The sequence below is a fragment of the Rana temporaria genome, chromosome 12, assembly GCF_905171775.1.
Source record: "Rana temporaria chromosome 12, aRanTem1.1, whole genome shotgun sequence".
Classification (NCBI taxonomy): Eukaryota; Metazoa; Chordata; class Amphibia; order Anura; family Ranidae; genus Rana; species Rana temporaria.
Genome location: NC_053500.1, coordinates 2,669,536 through 2,691,388, shown reverse-complemented (window position 1 = coordinate 2,691,388; position 21,853 = coordinate 2,669,536). Strand labels below are relative to the sequence as shown.

The 21,853-nt window shown below is 55.9% G+C and overlaps 1 protein-coding gene across 6 annotated transcripts in view; it reads right to left on the bottom strand.

The window, feature by feature from the left end:
• Window positions 1-21,590, bottom strand: part of BPTF (bromodomain PHD finger transcription factor) — a 74,039-nt gene extending 52,449 nt beyond the window's left edge. For 5 of the 6 annotated variants that reach the window (XM_040331872.1, XM_040331875.1, XM_040331874.1 and 2 more), the window contains exons 1-4: window positions 21,048-21,589; window positions 5,961-6,783; window positions 1,513-1,730; window positions 1,192-1,395 (exon numbers count right to left, since the gene is read on the bottom strand). In XM_040331872.1, coding sequence (XP_040187806.1) covers window positions 1,192-1,395; window positions 1,513-1,730; window positions 5,961-6,783; window positions 21,048-21,453 — 1,651 coding nt within the window. In that variant the 5' untranslated portion in view covers window positions 21,454-21,589. Of the gene's footprint in view, window positions 1-1,191; window positions 1,396-1,512; window positions 1,731-5,960; window positions 6,784-21,047 lie in introns of all 6 variants that reach the window. The other variant, XM_040331871.1, reaches the window with a different exon arrangement.
• Window positions 21,591-21,853: the final 263 nt, after the last annotated feature.

The following is a 21,853-nucleotide window of genomic DNA, read 5'->3' as shown; positions in this document are numbered from 1 at the left end:
GGGGGTATTGCACTCACCTTCATGCAGAGAACGAGAGACTTTACAATCACTGTAACTGAAGAAGCTAAAGTTTTAGGAACCCACCCTCCCCCCCACCCCAATCCCCCAGACCTCTGCACACAGGTCTTTGTCCACTTTCCTCCTAACTGGACAAGGCTAGACACAGCCTGAAATATTGCGATCGCGGCAGGCCTGCGATGGCCGGTAATTGAGGCTGCGGCTTGGCGGCCTTGTGAAGTGCCAAGCTTCCTTCTGTGACCTGCGCCATCTGGTGGTGGCCGTTGGCATTACAAGTAAAACAGCAGTTGTAATGTGTCATTTTTCACTGCCATCTCCTTCCCTCTAATTAGAACCCCCAAACATTATATATATTTTTTATTCTAACACCCTAGAGAATAAAATGGCGATCGTTGCAATACTTTCTGTCACGCCGTATTTGCGCAGCGGCCTTACAAGCGCACTTTTTTGGAAAAAAATTTTAGACAACAGTAAAGTTATCCTAATTTTTTTTTTATGTTGTGAAAGATAATGTTACGCCGAGTAAATTGATACCCAACATGTCACGCTTCAATATTGCGTCCACTCGTGGAATGGCGACAAACTTTTACCCTTTAAAATCTCCATAGTTTAAAAAAATTCTACAGGTTGCATGTTTTGAGTCACAGAGGAGGTCTAGAGCTAGAATTATTGCTCTCGCTCTACCAATCGCGGCCATACCTCACTTGTGCGGTTTTTAAACACCGTTTACATATGTGTTTGCTTCTGCGCACAAGCTCGTCGGGACGGGGCGCGTTTTCTAGGTTCCTAACTTTTTTAGCTGGCTCCTAGATTCCAAGAAAATTTGTCAAACCCTGTATTAGATGATCAGCAATACCAACCTCTTCAGTGGATGGGAGACCCCGTATTGGCGTATACAGGCGTATTTCCGATGAGTGGGGGGGACCCAGGAGGGGGAGCACAACTCGTCACAATTTGATGGACTTTTTATTGATTGCATTTATCTTGCACAATATCAGCACTAAGCACTTTATGTTATATGTGTTGCTATAGACATTTGTATACATTTATATACGTCAGAAGTTTTATTGTAATATAGGAGCAGCGCTGAGTTTAAATTATTCACAAAGTATTATCAACAAAATAGATAAACGGACAAAATGGTTTTTAAGTATAAATGGGCCCCATTCTCACCTCCTTTCTGCTCTTTGTCCAGCCCCTCCCCCTCTGGATTGGAGGCGGGATTAGGCTCTTTGTTACTCTCCCCCTCCGTTGCAGCGATCTCCGCTGACTTCTCCCCCTCCGCTGCAGCGATCTCCGCCGACTTCTCCCCCTCCGCCAGGACCTTGTTCTTCTCTTCTTCCTCCAGCTTGGCTTTCTGACGTTCCGTTATCTCGTCTATAAAGGACAGAAAAGGGAAACGACTGAGGGTTCTATTTATGGGGCCCCTTGAAGTCTTCAGAACCAAACCCAAGCATGGGTCCCGAGGCCTCAAAGGCCTGGGTGGGTACCTACCATTGACCACAGACAGATAGGAGCGGTTGTTGCCCTTGGCCTTGTTGGTCAGCTCCTCGGTGATATCCATGTGCCGGTGGATTTCCTCTCGGAGGTCCGTCAGGGTCTTGCACAGGTCGGCCTCATAATACGTCCGGTCCAGGCAGTCTAACAGCTCGTCAAGCTGCAGCTTTGTACTGTAGTACCAGATCTTCTTCTCCTCCTCGGAATACTCCTCTCTACACAGGAAGAGAAGAGAGTCACCTACTGGCAGCCAAGGCCCGAGCCGGACACCCTTCAGATTTTATAAATCTGATACTTTTTACATGTCAGATGCTATGGAAATAGCCACCTGAGGGGGCGCTGTGGAGCGGTGGTCTCCAAACTGCATCCTGCGGGCCACATGTGACCCTTGCCTGTCTGTTTGAACTACAGGGCACTATTCCTCCCGCTGACACCCACAATGGGGCACTATTCCTCCCACTGACACCCACAATGGGGCACTATTCCTCCCGCTGACACCCACAATGGGGCACTATTCCTCCCGCTGACACCCACAATGGGGCACTATTCCTCCCACTGACACCCACAATGGGGTACTATTCCTTCCACTGACACCCACAATGGGGTACTATTCCTCCCACTGACACCCACAATGGGGAACTATTCCTCCCACTGACTCCCACAATGGGGTACTATTCCTCCCACTGACACCCACAATGGGGTACTATTCCTCCCACTGACACCCACAATGGGGTACTATTCCTCCCACTGACTCCCACAATGGGGTACTATTCCTCCCACAATGGGGTACTATTCCTCCCACAATGGGGTACTATTCCTCCCACAATGGGGTACTATTCCTCCCACAATGGGGTACTATTCCTCCCACAATGGGGTACTATTCCTCCCACAATGGGGTACTATTCCTTCCACTGACACCCACAATGGGGTACTATTCCTCCCACTGACACCCACAATGGGGAACTATTCCTCCCACTGACACCCACAATGGGGTACTATTCCTCCCACTGACACCCACAATGGGGTACTATTCCTCCCACAATGGGGTACTATTCCTCCCACAATGGGGTACTATTCCTCCCACAATGGGGTACTATTCCTCCCACTGACACCAACAATGGGGCACTATTCCTGCCACTGACACCAACAATGGGGTACCATTCCTACCACTGACAACAATGGGGAACTATTCTTCCACTGACACCAACTATGTATGGGGCACTATTCCTCCCACTGACACCAACGAGGCACCATTCCTCACGCTGACACCAACAATGATGGGACACTATTCCTCCCACTGACACCAACTATGAGGCACCATTCCTTCCACTGACACCAATGATGGGACACTATTCCTCCCACTGACACCAACAATGGGGAACTATTCTCCCCTTTGATAACAATGGGCCCGCTGAAGCTGGAAGCTCCAAAACTATCGGGGAGAAAATAAAATCTATGGCTCCCTATGGTGGTTCACATCCCCCCTCCGATTGGCCTGCAGCAAAACGCCTGAACCTCAAAAGTTTTGGAGCTACTCTGTGCTCCGGCTCAAATGCAAAAACGTAATCAAAATAAATAATGACATTTAATACTAATCATAAAATAAACAAAATAAATATGAAATACTGTATTCATCGGCGTATAACACGTACCTTTCCCCCCTGTGCGTGTTACACGCTGATATTTTACCTGGGCTGCCTCGGAGGGGGAGGGGGGGGGGAGAGACGAGCGCCGCCGGATTACACAGAGCGGGATCTCCTGAATACTCGGCGGCCAATGTAATGCGAAGACCCGCCTCCTGGACCAGCTACTATGATAGACGTCTCATGTCCCGACATTGGACCAGTGTTCTGTCACTGGAGCCAGTCCAGGAGGCGGGACTTTGTATTCCAGTGCCGCTCTGTAATCCGGCATCTCTTCATTGATGGGCAATGGGTGAGGCAGCAGATGGGCACCGATCCGGCTGCACTGATGGACAATGGTGAGGCAACAGTGGTGAGGCTGCAGATGGGTGCTCAAAGTGCAATGGTGAGGCTGCAGATGGGCACTAATCAGGCTGCATTGATGGTCACTGATCGGGGGCGGCGGCACCGATGGGCAATAGTGGGGCTACAGATGGGCACTGACCCTAATTTTGCTTCAAAGCTATTTAAAAAGTACGTTTTTTTGTTTCCTGAAAATTTCTCCTTAAAATTAAGGTGTGTGTTATAAGCCGATAAATACGGTAATAATAATAAATTAACCCCCCCCCCCCCCATAAAAAACAAAAATAAATAAATCCCTAACAATAAATAAATAAAAATAATAAATAAAATAAATACATAGATCAATGAATTCATCCCTTAACCCTAGGAGCCAAGGATCCATTCACACTTGTAAAAGATAAAACTTTAAAGAACCCAAGCTACCACCATTGGTGGTTGCGGCAAACTGGTACAGTGGGACCGAGGGGGGTGGGGTACAATGGATGGCTGGAGCCACTGGGGGGAGAGCCGCCGGAGGGGGGAGAGAAAGAGAAAGTCGCTGGAGGCTGGGGAGAGGAAGAGGAGTCGCTGGAGGCTGGGGAAGGGGAGAGGAAGAGAGTCGCTGGAGGCTGGGGAAGGGGAGAGGAAGAGAGTCGCTGGAGGCTGGGGAAGGGGAGAGGAAGAGAGTCGCTGGAGGCTGGGGAAGGGGAGAGGAAGAGAGTCGCTGGAGGCTGGGGAAGGGGAGAGGAAGAGAGTCGCTGGAGGCTGGGGAAGGGGAGAGTCGCTGGAGGCTGGGGAAGGGGAGAGTGGCTGGAGGCTGGGGAAGAGTCGAAGGGAGAGTCGCTGGGGAAGGGGAGAGGAAGAGAAGTCGCTGGGGAAGGGGAGAGGAAGAGGAGTCGCTGGGGAAGGGGAGAGGAAGAGAGTCGCTGGAGGCTAGGGAAGGGGAGAGGAAGAGAGTCGCTGGGGAAGGGGAGAGGAAGAGAGTCGCTGGAGGCTGGGGAAGGGGAGAGGAAGAGAGTTGCTGGAGGCTGGGGAGAGGAAGAGAGTCGCTGGAGGCTGGGGAAGGGCAGAGTGTCTGGAGGCTGGGGAAGGGCAGAGTGTCTGGAGGCTGGGGAAGGGGAGAGTGGCTGGAGGCTGGGGAAGAGGAGAGGGGAGAGTCGCTGGGGAAGAGAAGAGGGGAGAGTGGCTGGAGGCTGGGGAAGAGGAGAGGGGAGAGCGGCTGGGGAAGAGGAGAGGGGAGAGCGGCTGGGGAAGAGGAGACGGGAGAGCGGCTGGGGAAGAGGAGACGGGAGAGCGGCTGGGGAAGAGGAGACGGGAGAGCGGCTGGGGAAGAGGAGACGGGAGAGCGGCTGGGGAAGAGGAGACGGGAGAGCGGCTGGGGAAGAGGAGACGGGAGAGCGGCTGGGGAAGAGGAGACGGGAGAGCGGCTGGGGAAGAGGAGACGGGAGAGCGGCTGGGGAAGAGGAGACGGGAGAGCGGCTGGGGAAGAGGAGAGAGCGGCTGGGGAAGAGGAGACGGGAGAGCGGCTGGGGAAGAGGAGACGGGAGAGCGGCTGGGGAAGAGGAGACGGGAGAGCGGCTGGGGAAGAGGAGAGGGGAGAGCGGCTGGGGAAGAGGAGAGGGGAGAGCGGCTGGGGAAGAGGAGAGGGGAGAGCGGCTGGGGAAGAGGAGAGGGGAGAGCGGCTGGGGAAGAGGAGAGGGGAGAGCGGCTGGGGAAGAGGAGAGGGGAGAGCGGCTGGGGAAGAGGAGACGGGAGAGCGGCTGGGGAAGAGGAGACGGGAGAGCGGCTGGGGAAGAGGAGACGGGAGAGCGGCTGGGGAAGAGGAGACGGGAGAGCGGCTGGGGAAGAGGAGAGGGGAGAGCGGCTGGAGGCTGGGGAAGAGGAGAGAGGGGAGAGCGGCTGGAGGCTGAGGAGAGAGGGGAGAGCGGCTGGAGGCTGAGGAGAGAGGGGAGAGCGGCTGGAGGCTGGGGAAGAGGAGAGGAGAGAGCGGCTGGGGAAGAGGAGAGAGCGGCTGGAGGCTGGGGAAGAGGAGAGGGGAGAGCGGCTGGAGGCTGGGGAAGAGGAGAGGGGAGAGCGGCTGGATGCTGGGGAAGAGGAGAGAGCGGCTGGAGGCTGGGGAAGAGGAGAGGGGAGAGCGGCTGGAGGCTGGGGAAGAGGAGAGAGCGGCTGGAGGCTGGGGAAGAGGAGAGGGGAGAGCGGCTGGAGGCTGGGGAAGAGGAGAGGGGAGAGCGGCTGGAGGCTGGGGAAGAGGAGAGAGCGGCTGGAGGCTGGGGAAGAGGAGAGGGGAGAGCGGCTGGAGGCTGGGGAAGAGAGGGGAGAGCGGCGGGGCACAGTATCAGTACTCTGTATCAGCGATTACTTGACAGAAAGTATCGGTACTCGCTGATAAAAAAAGGACATCCCCAGTAAACAAGACCTTGGATTGGTTGTCCTGATTGCAGCACTTTGCATTACCGAGAACTAGAAAAGCGCTTCACTTACATGATGATGCGTCTGGTTAGAAACCAGTATTTCCGTCTGTGGCGGTCGTAGCCGATTGGCTCGTGCCTTATGTAAGGTTTGTTTTTTTGGATCTCAGCCACACAGTCAATGACGCCTGAGACTTTGTGGGCGACGCAAATCTCGCACTGCCACTCGTCCTCCGGCACCTCCTCCAGAGGAGGCTTCACACACTCCAGGTGGTAGACGGCCGAGCAGGTCTCGCAGCACAGCAAGTCCCCTAGTTTGTGGCACACGCGGCAGTGGTCGTCGTACTGGATGACGCCCTCGGACATCAGCTCCTCGCGGGCTATGTTGGTGGTCAGGAACTGGTCCACCAGGAAGAGCAGCACCTGCACCTTGCTCTCTATGGGGCCGTACGGATAATCGTCCACTTCCTGGAAGGGAAGAACGTGGTGGAACTCCCTGTCGCTTTCGCAGTAAACGCGCAGCACCTCCGGCCAGGTCATGCCGTCGATGAAGTAAAGGGTGGAGTTGACGCTGTCCTTCAAGTCGGCCGGTCCGAAGGTAGTATTGGAGGTGTCCTCCTCTCGAAGGACGGCCTTCAAAAGGGCGACGTGCGTCTCGGCCAGCAGGGTGCACTGTTCCTGGCTGACCAGAGCGGCACAGAAGTCCTCAAAGCGGAAAGGGGAGAGCCGCAGGACCGTGCCAAAGTTCCTCAGCACCTCGTAGACGGCGATCACGCTCATCAGGTGCTCAGAGGGCAGCAGCAAATCTTCCGAAGACTTGGGGAACTCCAGAGGCGGGACGTCCTTCTCCTCGTATATCGGGGACCGCGGCCGGTGGATCCGCGGTTTTCGCCTTCCTGTTAACAGAGAAGAAAATTTGTTAGAAGGATCAAGATAAATAGCTGAACTCCAGGGATGGATTTTAGTGCCGTTTGATTGGTCCAGCCAAGACGAACGATTAATATGGGTTATACCCGTGGGGCCGCTAAGGGTCACTCAATCCACATAGGCACCATTGATGGAACGCTTTGCATTTTGGTCAAATTAGCGCAAACCATTCAGTGACTGGACAAAGTGGAGATTATATCATCCCACCAAGGAACGTCTTACCCAACGTGTCAAACACAATGCCCGTGGGCCGAATCTGGCCCTCCATGCCATTTCATGTGGCCCTTGCACCTTTCCAGCCCCTGCACTTTCTGCTTTCCAGCAGTGCCCCCAGCAGCAGCACACAGTAGGGGGGGGGGGGGGAAGGGGGGGGGGTTTGACCCAAGGATGGGTGGGGGTTGGATGTCCTGAACATCTAGTCTAACAGATAAAAACTGACCTTTTGGGGGCAATCGTTCTGATTTGGCCCTCTGGACAAAATTGAGTTTGACACCCCGGCCTTACATTCACCAAGAAAAATGCAAGGTGTTCCAAGAATGGTGCCAATGCCAACGCCAACGGAGTGACCCCCCCCCCTCCCCCCCCACTACGCAGCCACTCGGCATGGGCCCCAGAAGATATTGGAGGTACAAGTTGATGAGCCAATGTTCTGTCAGATAACGGCTACCCATCAGAACATGCAACCAAAGTGACGTTCCGTCGCGGCCATCTTGGTACACCGCCGCACTAAGCCTAGAGTCAGAAGCCGGCAAGCAGACATCTTGTTACACCCACCGAAGTCTCGCATTTTACATTTATTTTTAACAGCAACTGAACTTATATAGTGAAACCTCAGATTGCGCGAAACGCTGTATTTTTTTTATTCTGACTCGGGTTGCGAATGTTGTCTCGCAAAACGAGCAGGGTCAAGCCACAGCGGTGTGCAGTACCGCATTTGGCCTGCGGTAAAGGGGGGGGGGGGGCGCCGGAGCAAATCAGAACAGTTCGGAATAACTCGGAAATACTCTGAGGTTTTCTGAGTTCCGCTGAGCTGTCCTCGGCCCTTTTCCGAGGCTCTCCAGCGCCCCCCCCCACCTCTGGCCACATGAGGTATTGCATGCCATAGAAGTCAATGCGGAACCAATTATTTTCGTTTCCATTGACTTCTATGGGGAAACTCGCTTTGATATGTGAGTGCTTTGGATTACAAGCATTCTACTGGAACGGATTATACTCGGAATCCAAGGTTCCAGTCTATTTTGAACTCCGTAGAACTGTTTTGATGTTGATTCAGAGGGTGTTCTGTCAGATTAGCAAACCTGTGGGATTAGGGGGCTTGCCACTGCTTTTCAAAATTCAACATGACTTCCAAATCCTGCATCTCATGATATAAGTTCAGTCTAGTGGTAAAAATAAGTGAAATGCGAGACTCCGGCGGGTGTAAAAAGATGTCCGCTTGCATACGGGCGAGTGCGGGGTGTACCAAGATGGCCGCGACGGAATGTCCCTTCTGTTGCACATTCTGATGAGTAGTGGCTTTATGATAGAACACCTGTAACTCGTCCTTGTGAAAAAGTCACATTATTACATCGAGAGCAATGTACAAAGTACAGTGGCTTACGCGTTTCGTCAATAAGACTTAATCATAAGAATTAATAAAGTGCTAATAAAGCTTTATTTTATTTTTTTATATAAAAACAACAAAACATGGCTATAATTACCTGCTCTGTGTAATGGTTTTGCACAGAGCACTCCTGACCCTCTTTCTCTGGGGTCCCCCAACCGGTGCTCCTGCCCCCTCCCCCTTCATCGGGTTCCCCCAGGTAAAGCCGCTTTTTGGACATTTTCACTTAGGGGGTGTACTGACTTTTGTTGCCAGTGGTTTAGACATTAATGGCTGTGTGTTGAGTTATTTGTTATACAAGCTGTACACTCACTACACAACATTGTAGATACCCCCCTGTGTACACCCCCCCCCTCCCATGTACACTCACTACACAACATTGTAGATACCCCCCCCCTGTGTACACCCCCCCCCCCTCCCGTGTACACTCACTACACAACATTGTAGATACCCCCCCCTGTGTACACCCCCCCCCCTCCCGTGTACACTCACTACACAACATTGTAGATACCCCCCCCCTGTGTACACCCCCCCCCCCTGTGTACACCCCCCCCCCCTCCCGTGTACACTCACTACACAACATTGTAGATACCCCCCCTGTGTACACCCCCCCCCCCCTCCCGTGTACACTCACTACACAACATTGTAGATACCCCCCCCCCCTGTGTACACCCCCCCCCCCTCCCGTGTACACTCACTACACAACATTGTAGATACAAAGTGTCATTTCTTCAGTGTTATCACATGAAAAGATTTACACAAATGTGAGGGGTGTACTTACTTTTGTCAGATACTGTATATTTAGCAGACACCCTAGGGAGTAAGATTGTTGTAATTTTATATGGCGCACAGTATTTGTGCAGCAGTTATTTTTGGGGGGAAATTAGAGGGTTGTAAACCATCAAGGTTTTTAACACTTATTCCTATTACAAGGGATGTTCAACTCAACCAAAAGTGACGTCATGACTTCGCTCGGGTCCTCCAAGGTCATAGAGGTGATCAGAGACGATGTGGCCTCTGGTAGCCTCTATGGCCAGCAGAGAGAACCGTCGGGTCATTTCCCGGATGCGCCAGTAAGAACGGTGAGCCCGATTGTGGCCCTAACCCCGGGAAACGTGTATATTAACACACAGTCTTATTTTCATCTGGTGATCTGGCCAGTAGGTCTGTTTTACAACGGAACAAGCTGTCCTGCATATGTAGCAGTTACAGAGATGAGACAAACCATTAATAACTGACAGGGGTACTTACAATAATCAGTCTTTATTGATGTAAAACCTTTATACCAAAAATAAAAATAAAATGTTTGCTGTAACTGATGATAAAGTGTGAGATGGAGTTTGGCTTCAATTTGTTAAAGGGTCACTAAAGGAATTTTTTTTTTTAGCTAAATAGCTTCCTTTACCTTGCTGCAGTCCTGGTTTCATGTCCTCATTGTTCGTTTTTGCTTTCATGTTGCTGTAAATCCTCTCTGTTTTGGACACTTCCTGGTTGCCTGTTTCCTGATAACCACAGTGCTGGGAGATTTCTCACGGTGGTCACTAATGTGATTATTGTGTGTAAAACGAAACTGGATTGGTGCTGAGGAGTTTTAGACAAAGTATCACTGCTCTCTATTGGCTGACTGCCCTCTAGTGGCTCTCTGTACATCAGAGAACCAGCAAACAACAGCAAAAACGAAACTACACTGCAGGCACATTATATGATTGTTTTTTTATCAATTTTTAATAATTTTTAAAAGGAATCAGTTAACTATTATGTCTCTATGCCCTGTAAACAGTCATTTCAGCAAAAAAATTTTTTTCCTTTAGTGACCCTTTAAATGTGTATTTCTAATAAAGTTATTATTGTTCTTTCAATGATGGGCACAGATGAGGCTGCGCCAATGGGGCTGTGATTATACACACAGGGGCTCTGGGGGCCCCATCACATAGCGGGGGGGGGGCGACTCCGAACTCCCAACAGTCCTTCCACTGGAGATGGCAGCCAAATATCTCTACATATCTCTCAATCTCTACATTCTGCCCCATTTCTAGTCCCCACCATGTGACCCCACCGCTCCTGTCTCCCCATTTCTCTGGTCCGCCCCCTGTGGCCTCACCGCTCCCGTCTCTGGCCCGCCCCCTGTGGCCTCACCGCTACCCCGTCTCTGGTCCGCCCCCTGTGGCCTCACCGCACCCTTCTCTGGTCCGCCCCCTGTGGCCTCTCCGCTCCCGTCTCTGGTCCGCCCCCTGTGGACCCACCGCTCCCGTCTCTGGCCCGCCCCCTGTGGCCTCACCGCACCCTTCTCTGGTCCGACCCCTGTGGCCTCTCCGCTCCCGTCTCTGGTCCGCCCCCTGTGGACCCACCGCTACCCCGGCTCTGGTCCGCCCCCTGTGGCCTCACCGCTACCCCCGTCTCTGGCCCGCCCCCTGTGGCCTCACCGCTACCCCGTCTCTGGCCCGCCCCCTGTGGCCTCACCGCTCCCGTCTCTGGCCCGCCCCCTGTGGCCTCACCGCTACCCCGTCTCTGGCCCGCCCCCTGTGGCCTCACCGCTACCCCGTCTCTGGCCCGCCCCCTGTGGCCTCACCGCTACCCCCGTCTCTGGCCCGCCCCCTGTGGCCTCACCGCTACCCCGTCTCTGGCCCGCCCCCTGTGGCCTCACCGCTCCCGTCTCTGGTCCGCCCCCTGTGGACCCACCGCTCCCGTCTCTGGCCCGCCCCCTGTGGCCTCACCGCACCCTTCTCTGGTCCGCCCCCTGTGGCCTCTCCGCTCCCGTCTCTGGTCCGCCCCCTGTGGACCCACCGCTACCCCGTCTCTGGTCCGCCCCCTGTGGCCTCACCGCTACCCCGTCTCTGGCCCGCCCCCTGTGGCCTCACCGCTCCCGTCTCTGGCCCGCCCCCTGTGGTCTCACCGCTACCCCGTCTCTGGCCCGCCCCCTGTGGCCTCACCGCTCCCGTCTCCGCCCCCTGTGGCCTCACCGCTCCCGTCTCCGCCCCCTGTGGCCTCACCGCTCCCGTCTCTGGCCCGCCCCCTGTGGCCTCACCGCTCCCGTCTCTGGCCCGCCCCCTGTGGCCTCACCGCTCCCGTCTCTGGTCTGCCCCCTGTGGCCTCACCGCTCCCGTCTCTGGCCTGCCCTCTGTGGCCTCACCGCTCCCGTCTCTGGCCCGCCCCCTGTGGCCCCACCGCTCCCGTCTCTGGTCCGCCCCCTGTGGCCTCACCGCTCCCGTCTCCGCCCCCTGTGGCCTCACCGCTCCCGTCTCTGGCCCGCCCCCTGTGGCCTCACCGCTCCCGTCTCTGGTCCGCCCCCTGTGGCCTCACCGCTCCCGTCTCTGGTCCGCCCCCTGTGGCCTCACCGCTCCCGTCTCTGGCCTGCCCTCTGTGGCCTCACCGCTCCCGTCTCTGGCCCGCCCCCTGTGGCCCCACCGATCCCGTCTCTGGTCCGCCCCCTGTGGCCTCACCGATCCCGTCTCCGCCCCCTGTGGCCTCACCGCTCCCGTCTCTGGCCCGCCCCCTGTGGCCTCACCACTCCCGTCTCTGGCCCGCCCCCTGTGGACCCACCGCTCCCGTCTCCCCATCTCTCCGGTCCGCCCCACCGCTTCAGTCTCCCCATCTCTCCGGTCCGCCCCACCGCTTCAGTCTCCCCATCTCTCCGGTGCGCCCCACCGCTTCGGTCTCCCCATCGCTCTGGCCTGCCCCCGTGGCCCCAATGCTCCGGTCCGCCCACTGTGGCCTCACCGCTCTGGTCTCGCCATGGCTCCGGTCTGCCCACTGTGGCCCCACCGCTCCGGTCCCCTCATAGCTCCAATCTGCCACTGTGGCCCCCACGGCTCCGGTCTCCCCAAGGCTCCTGTCCACCCCTTGTAGCCCCACCGCTCCGGTCTGCCACTGTGGCTCCCGTCACAACCGCCCCCCGCAGGCCGATTGCGCCCAGCGCGACGCCCCCTCCCAGCAGGCCGCCAGCCCGCGACGCACCCACCCCCCCAGCTTGCCAACGGCGCCAAGCAGAAGTGGCGCCAAGCAGAGTGGCCTCTCTGCAGAAGCCCGACACTCCCTCCCCCGGAACCAGACCTATAGCTGTGCAACCAGCAAATCTCACGCTCCCCGATTGTAGAACTCGGACTCCGGCACTGCAGAGAGGCCACTGCTTCTACAAAGAGAGGTCCTTCTCTGCAACATGCTGGCAGTGGACAGGCTTTTCTACTCATGCTGAGGCTGCTTTAAAGAGAAAAACAGTAAAAGTTTACATATCTTATATTTGTGATTCACTTGGATTGTGTTTGGCGGATTTTATCTGCAACGACATATTGGGCTTTAGGCGCCCGCTACCCACCGCCTGACCCTGACCCCCACTTTGCCATGCAATCTTCATATTCATTCTTCTGCTGGATGTCAGTAATGTAGGAGACAGGCCCCAGAGACGGGCCCCCAGAGACGGGCCCCCAGAGACGGGCCCCCAGAGACGGGCCCCCAGAGACGGGCCCCCAGAGACAGGCCCCCAGAGACAGGCCCCCAGAGACAGGCCCCCAGAGACAGGCCCCCAGAGACAGGCCCCCAGAGACAGGCCCCAGAGAGATCAATGTGACCCAGAAACTACCGGGGACTGGTTAGAGAGGGGTACGGGGGTTGGGTAGGAAAGATGGGGTACAGTATGGGTGGATATGAAGAGTATCGGATTGGTATAGAGAAAAATATTTGGGTAAAGGATGGGGCAAGTATATCGGGGGTACAGGGTGAAGTCGGAGGGGTCTATATCTGGGGTACAGAATGAAGTCGGGGGAGGTCTATATCGGGGGTACAGAGTGAAGTGGGAGGGGTCTATATCGGGGGGTACTGGGTGAAGTCGGGGTCTATATCGGGGGGGTACAGGGTGAAGTCGGGGTCTATATCGGGGGGGGTACAGGGTGAAGTCGGGGGGGTCTATATCGGGGGTACAGGGTGAAGTCGGAGGGGGGTCTATATCGGGGGTACAGGGTGAAGTCGGAGGGGGGGTTTATATCGGGGGTACAGGGTGAAGTCGGAGGGGGGTCAATATCGGGGGTACAGGGTGAAGTCGGAGGGGTCTATATCGGGGTACAGGGTGAAGTCGGAGGGGTCTATATCGGGGGTACAGGGTGAAGTCGGAGGGGGGTCTATATCGGGGTACAGGGTGAAGTCGGTGTGAAGGATGTCAGTGTAAATCTCCCTGCTTGGTTCATGTGTCACAAGCTATTGACATGTTAATGACCCTTCCTCAGCCAGCTCCCTAGTTCAAATGGTAATTGATTTATTGTGTGTGGGAAGGAGACCGGCCTTACTGTTTACAATGATTAGATAAGGGGCTCATGTTAATTATTCTGATTGCTTCATTGTGGTCAGGCTGTTACACCTAGTAATTAACTCCGCTGATGTCTTTATCTAAAGAAACATGTCTGCATGGTCGGCTCCGACTTGTCTCCTATAATCTGTATGGGAAACCCCACTGTGTGAGGGGGGCGTTCCTAACAGGCTGTAACCACATATAAGCTGAGTTTTTGTGTCAATAAAGTGTCTTGTTCCAGCAGTAAGCTTGTCTCATGTGTGGCTTTCTGGGCGATTCCAGGGATATCCCTCCTCGTGGAATATTGGGGTGATTGTCGTTATGGGAAGAAGGGAACGTTGACGGGGATATCATACCGATACCGTCACAATTGGTTGGTAGCAGCGGGATTTTTCCCTTCTATTCCCCTTCACACCCGGATTCCAAGCAGACACTGGAAGAACTACTGGAAGTTCGTGGAAGGATCGCTAGCAACAAAACCAAGCGGGTCATCATAGCAGAATTAATGGAGCTAGACCAGGAGGACGGGATTGCAGCAACGCCAGCAGTACAAGAGATGGAGACACCAGTGATTCAGGAGGAGGAATCGCCAGCCAACAAGCTAATGAGAGAGAAGCTAGCGTGGTTCGGCCCGAACCCAACGCCGGATGTGGTTCTGAAAGTGATGGACCTGTTAGCGGAGGAGGCTAAACAAATAAGGGACGCAGAACTACAGAAGGATAAACAAATAAGGGACGCAGAACTACAGGAGGCTAAACAAATAAGGGACGCAGAGCTACAGAAGGCTAAAGAAATAAGGGACGCAGAACTACAGAAGGATAAACAAATAAGGGACGCAGAGCTACAGTTAAAACTGGCAGCAGTCCAACAAGCAGCCGCACCTTCTACGAACAGTGAGTACAGCACAGCAGACGCAAGGAAGATTCCGTTTAGCGCTTTTAAAGCTTTTGATGAAAAGGACTGTGAAATTGATAACTACCTGGCAGACTTTGAGCGACAATGTAACCTGCACCGAATTGCTAGAAGAGAGTGGGTTGCAATATTGTCAGGCAAACTGTCAGGCAAAGCTTCTGATGCTTTCCGGACCGTGCCAGATCAGGATATCCATAGCTACGCCCGGGTTAAAGAAGCGCTCCTGGCTCGTTATGCAGTAACCCCAGAGTCCCACCGACAGAAGTTCAGGGACTCACGCAAAACCACGAAAGACTCTTACGCAGAATGGGCATGCCAGCTGTCCCTGTCGGCCTCTAACTGGGTTAACAGCAGCCAGGCCACCACCGCAGAGGACATTTTGCAACTAATGCTCCTGGAGCAATTTTACAATCACATCCAGACGGATGTCAAAGATTGGGTGAGAGATCGCAGGCCCATGACTCTACCAGAGGCCGCGAAGTTGGCGGATGAATATGCGGATACTCGCAAGTAGGGGTGTAACGGATCAAAAAACTCACGGATCGGATCGATCCTCGGATCAGGAGTCACGGATCGGATCATTTTCGGATCAGTGCAAAAAAAAAAAAAATGTGTGTGTAATATATACATATATGTATGTATGTATGTATGTATATATATATATATATATATATATATATATATATATATATATACACACACACACACACATTTCACGGGTGGATTAAAGAGGAAGCAGGTGAGGCTGTTTGGGACTTGTTAAAAGTACAATCTTGATGTTTTTACAGCTCTATATATATATATATAGAGCTGTAAAAACATCAAGATTGTACTTTTAACAAGTCCCAAACAGCCTCACCTGCTTCCTCTTTAATCCACCCGTGAAATGTGCTCCCCCCCCTCCTCCTCCTCTCACACTTGTGCTTCTCTGCTACTATTCCCTCTCCATGTCGGCTTGCCAGAGCCCAGTGCACAGCGTGACACGCCTCCCCAGGGAGGCGGGGAGGCGTGTCACGCTGGGCTCTGGCAAGCAGACTGGGTGGAGCAAGATCGCTCCGGAGCTAGGCCGAAGCCGGGGACTTTCCTAGGCCTAGGCTCCGGAGCGCTCCGCGGATCGCGGGGTGTGCCGATCCGAACGGGGTGGCCCGTTCGGATCACGGATCGGTGACGATCCGTTACACCCCTACTCGCAAGACAAACCAGGTCACACCACGGGTACAACCTCCACAACCAACGGCGCCCTCACACCCACCAGCCGCTAGATACCAACCGCCTAACAGACCGATGACATCTAGCCCTCGCTACCCACGCCAGGAGGACAACGAACAACGCTGCTTCCGGTGCAAACAGTTGGGTCACTTCAAGCAGAATTGCCCCATGAACGACAACACCAGGTCAAATTGGTCTCAACCTGGGTACCGCCCACCAGCAGCAGCCCATTGTGTAGACTCGGCTTGGGATCTCCAGGAGCTGGGTCCGGAAGAACCATTGGGCACCCCTTACGAAGCCCTCATGGTACAATCTGTTATTACGGACAACAGGGAACACCATTGTCAGCTGGTCATGGGCGACCGCCATGAGCCGGAGGGGCCTTGGAGGGAGCTGGGCAGAAAGAGGCACCGCCAGCTACCCTCCAAGAAGAAGAGGTCCTGGAAGTCATATAACCAGCGGACCTGGGAGAAGAAGCGACTGGAGGAGATGGAATCGCAGCGGGCGCCCCAGATGCGGGCTGAGATGTTCGCCAAGGGCCCACCGGTGGCCCCTTACACCACCACCCAGTTCCTGATGATGAAGGACCACGTGGAGAGCCTGCAGGACATGAGCAAGCAGGATCTGATCCGTGAGTACATAGAGCTGGAGGAGTGCATAAGCCGCATGGAGGAGGAGAACAACCACCTGAGGTCACAGCGGGCTGACCCCCCCAGGCTCCATGAACTGGAGATGGAGCTGGAGAAGCTCAAAGAGGAGAACCGGCGGCTGCGGAGGGAGCAGGGGGTGGCTGACCTTATGGGGCTCTGAGTCCCCTCTCCCCCCCCCCCCCCGGACTCTGAGCACCAGTGCTACAGCATTTCAACAAATATAACTTTTTCTTTTTATGAATCTCCTGTGATTGTCACTTCAGAGCCATAACCTGCCCCCTCCCATAGCGGGACACCTAGACGGCGGCGCACAGACCCATTCGCTGTCTTCACACTGACTTCTGGTGACTTTGCAGATCGCACAAAGACTTGGGGACTGACCGGCGTGTGATCTGACGACCCGGTAGCATACCTGAGTCGGAAGCAGTTACCAATGGAGGTCAGTCACGCCAAACGGAGTTAACCTCGGACTAAAAGCTCTGAACCCGTCAACCCTACTGGACCAGGGAAGGTCCAACCGGGTTTGCCGGAGCAGGGAGAAAAAGGGGGGCCATTGTGAAGGATGTCAGTGTAAATCTCCCTGCTTGGTTCATGTGTCACAAGCTATTGACATGTTAATGACCCTTCCTCAGCCAGCTCCCTAGTTCAAATGGTAATTGATTTATTGTGTGTGGGAAGGAGACCGGCCTTACTGTTTACAATGATTAGATAAGGGGCTCATGTTAATTATTCTGATTGCTTCATTGTGGTCAGGCTGTTACACCTAGTAATTAACTCCGCTGATGTCTTTATCTAAAGAAACATGTCTGCATGGTCGGCTCCGACTTGTCTCCTATAATCTGTATGGGAAACCCCACTGTGTGAGGGGGGCGTTCCTAACAGGCTGTAACCACATATAAGCTGAGTTTTTGTGTCAATAAAGTGTCTTGTTCCAGCAGTAAGCTTGTCTCATGTGTGGCTTTCTGGGCGATTCCAGGGATATCCCTCCTCGTGGAATATTGGGGTGATTGTCGTTATGGGAAGAAGGGAACGTTGACGGGGATATCATACCGATACCGTCACAGTCGGAGGGGGGTCTATATCGGGGGTACAGGGTAATGTCGGAGGGGTCTATATCGGGGTACAGGGTGAAGTCGGAGGGGTCTATATCGGGGTACAGGGTGAAGTCGGAGGGGGGTCTATCGGGGGGTGCAGGGTGAAGTCGGAGGGGGGGTCTATATCGGGGGGTGCAGGGTGAAGTCGGAGGGCGGGTCTATATCGGGGGTACAGGGTGAAGTCGGAGGGGGGTTTATATCGGGGGTACAGGGTGAAGTCGGAGGGGTCTATATCGGGGGTACAGGGTGAAGTCGGAGGGGTCTATATCGGGGGTACAGAGTGAAGTGGGAGGGGTCTATATCGGGGGGTACAGGGTGAAGTCGGAGGGGTCTATATCGGGGGTACAGGGTGAAGTCGGAGGGGTCTATATCGGGGGTACAGGGTAATGTCGGAGAGGTCTATATCGGGGGGTACAGGGTGAAGTCGGAGGGGTCTATATCGGGGGTACAGAATGAAGTCGGGGGAGGTCTATATCGGGGGTACAGGGTAATGTCGGAGAGGTCTATATCGGGGGGTACAGGGTGAAGTCGGAGGGGTCTATATCGGGGGTACAGAATGAAGTCGGGGGAGGTCTATATCGGGGGTACAGGGTGAAGTCGGAGAGGTCTATATCGGGGGTACAGGTTGAAGTCGGAGGGGTCTATATCGGGGGTACAGGGTGAAGTCGGAGGGGTCTATATCGGGGGTACAGGGTGAAGTCGGAGGGGTCTATATCGGGGGTACAGGGTGAAGTCGGAGGGGGGTCTATATCGGGGTACAGGGTGAAGTCGGAGGGGTCTATATCGGGGGTACAGGGTGAAGTCGGAGGGGTCTATATCGGGGGTACAGGGTGAAGTCGGAGGGGGGTCTATATCGGGGTACAGGGTGAAGTCGGAGGGGGGTCTATATCGGGGGTACAGGGTGAAGTCGGAGGGGGGTCTATATCGGGGGTACAGGGTGAAATCGGAGGGGTCTATATCGGGGGGGTACAGGGTGAAGTCGGAGGGGGTCTATATCGGGGGTACAGGGTGAAGTCGGAGGGGTCTATATCGGGGGTACAGGGTGAAGTCGGAGGGGTCTATATCGGGGGTACAGGGTGAAGTCGGAGGGGTCTATATCGGGGGTACAGGGTGAAGTCGGAGGGGTCTATATCGGGGGTACAGGGTGAAGTCGGAGGGGTCTATATCGGGGGTACAGGGTGAAGTCGGAGGGGTCTATATCGGGGGTACAGGGTGAAGTCGGAGGGGGTCTATATCGGGGTACAGGGTGAAGTCGGAGGGGTCTATATCGGGGGTACAGGGTGAAGTCGGAGGGGTCTATATCGGGGGTACAGGGTGAAGTCGGAGGGGTCTATATCGGGGGTACAGGGTGAAGTCGGAGGGGGGTCTATATCGGGGGTACAGGGTGAAGTCGGAGGGGTCTATATCGGGGGTACAGGGTGAAGTGGGAGGGGTCTATATCGGGGGTACAGGGTGAAGTCGGAGGGGTCTATATCGGGGGTACAGGGTGAAGTCGGAGGGGGTCTATATTGGGGGGTACAGGGTGAAGTCGGAGGGGTCTATATCGGGGGTACAGGGTGAAGTGGGAGGGGTCTATATCGGGGGTACAGGGTGAAGTGGGAGGGGTCTATATCGGGGGTACAGGGTGAAATCGGAGGGGTCTATATGGGGGGTACAGGGTGAAGTCGGAGGGGGGTCTATATCGGGGTACAGGGTGAAGTCGGAGGGGGAATCTATATCGGGGGTACAGGGTGAAGTCGGGGGGGTCTATATCGGGGTACAGGGTGAAGTCGGAGGGGGTCTATATCGGGGGTACAGGGTGAAGTCGGAGGGGTCTATATCGGGGGTACAGGGTGAAGTCGGAGGGGGAATCTATATCGGGGGTACAGGGTGAAGTCGGAGGGGGAATCTATATCGGGGTACAGGGTGAAGTCGGAGGGGGAATCTATATCGGGGGTACAGGGTGAAGTCGGGGGGGTCTATATCGGGGTACAGGGTGAAGTCGGAGGGGTCTATATCGGGGTACAGGGTGAAGTCGGAGGGGTCTATATCGGGGTACAGGGTGAAGTCGGAGGGGTCTATATCGGGGTACAGGGTGAAGTCGGAGGGGTCTATATCGGGGGTACAGGTCGGTGTAGTTCCCGGTCTCCCCCGTAGATGTCGCTGTGTAGGGGAGGGATGAAGTGGAGGTATGACAATGATGGGGGGGGTTGGTGTAGTACCCCTCCCCTTGGTAGGTGTTGGGGGGATGAAGTGGAGGATGATGGGTGAAATACCCGGTCTCCTGTGGGGGGGGGGATGATGGGGGGTGTAGTGGTGGTGGGGGGGAGGGGTAGTAGGGATGAAGCGGTAGGTGTCGCTGTGTGTGTGTGGGGGGGGGGGGGGTGATGTAGTAGGGATGAAGATGATATTTGGGGGGCGGTCAGTTCCCTCCACCCCACCATGTGTCGCTGTGTGGGGGGAGGGGGATATAGTAGCGATGATGGGGATGAATGGGGAGGCGGTCTAGTACCCCCTATTCCTCCCTGGTAGGTGTCGCTGTGTGAGGATGATGGGGGGTGTGGGGATGAAGTGGAGGATGGAGATGAAGGGGGGGGAGATGAAGTGGAGGATGGGGATGATGGGGGGGGGGGGGGGTCGGTCGGTGTAGTTCCCCTCCCCCCCCCAGTAGGTGTCGCTGCTGTGTCTCCTCACCCGGTGTCCCGCTGTAGTCGGTGTGTGGGGGGAATGAAGTGGAGGATGGAGATGATGGGGGGGGGGGGGTCGGTGGGTGTAGTTCCCCCCTGTCCCCGTGTTGGGGGGGGGGTGAAGTGGAGGATGGAGATGATGGGGGGGGGGGGTCGGTGGGTGTAGTTCCCCCTGTCCCCGTGTTGGGGGGGGGGGGTGAAGTGGAGGATGGAGATGATGGGGGGGGGGGGTCGGTGGGTGTAGTTCCCCCCTGTCCCCGTGTTGGGGGGGGGGGTGAAGTGGAGGATGGAGATGATGGGGGGGGGGGGTCGGTGGGTGTAGTTCCCCCCTGTCCCCGGTAGGTGTCGCTGTCTCCTCACCCGGTGTTCCGCTGTAGTCGGTGTGTTGGGGGGAATGAAGTGGATGATGGGGGGGGGGGGGGGTCGGTGTAGTTCCCCCATGTCCCCGTGTTGGGGGGGTGAAGTGGAGGATGGGGGGGGGGGGGGGGGTCGGTGTAATACCCGGTCTCCCTGGTAGGTGTCCCCGTGTTGGGGGGGGTGAAGTGGAGGATGGAGATGATAGGATTGGGGGGGGGTCGGTGTAGTTCCCCCTGTCCCCGTGTTGGGGGGGTCGGTCGGTGTAGTACCCGGTCTCCCGGTAGGTGTCGCTGCCTCTCCTCACCCGGTGTCCCGCTGTAGTCGGTGTGGGGGGGAATGAAGTGGAGGATATGGGGGGGGGGGGTCGGTCGGTGTACTCCCCCCTGTCCCTGTGTTGGGGGGGGGATGATGGGGGGGTCGGTGTAGTTCCCCCCTGTCCCCGGTAGATGTCGCTGTCTCCTCACCCGGTGTCCCGCTGTATCCGCTGTAGTCGGTGCCGTCGTCGCTCTCCTGCTCCTCCCGGTAATCCTCGTCTAGGAGGAGGAGGGGGTCTTCCTCCGGGGGGGGCTCCTCCTCGTCCTCCTCATCCTCGGTCTCCCGGACTCGCTCCTCCTCGCTGGAATCGTCGTACACGATCCGGTTGATGTTGGTGGCGACGGCGGCCCTTCCCCGTCCTCCTCCCCTCCCCCTCCTCTGCCGGCGGCCGACAGTACACGGGACCGGTCCGGGGGGTGGCGGGGGGGACGGCGCCTTCCTCCTCCACCGGCCGCGGCTGCTTCCCCTCAGCCGGGTGCGGAGACCGGGGGGCGCGGAGGGCGGCTCTACCGGGACGGCCGGTCTCTTCGGAGGTCTCCCCCGCCGGCCCCGCATCCTCCCCCGCAGCGTCTGTCCGTTCACCGCCCTCCGACTTCACACCCGAAACACCGAACCTCCGTCCGGAGAGCCCGCGGCCGCCATCTTACCCAACGCTGCCGGAGCCCAGGCCTACAGTCACGTGACCCGCCGCGACACCGACCTCTGCTGGCCGAAACCGAGTACTACAATCATCCGACACCGACCTCTGCCGGCCGAAACACAGTACTACAATCTCTCTACACCGACCTCTGCTGGCCGAGACCGAGTACTACAATCATCCAACACCGACCTCTGCCGGCCGAAACTCAGTACTACAATCTCTCTACACCGACCTCTGCCGGCCGAGAACGAGTACTACAATCTCTCTACACCGACCTCTGCCGGCCGAAACACAGTACTACAACCACCCAACACC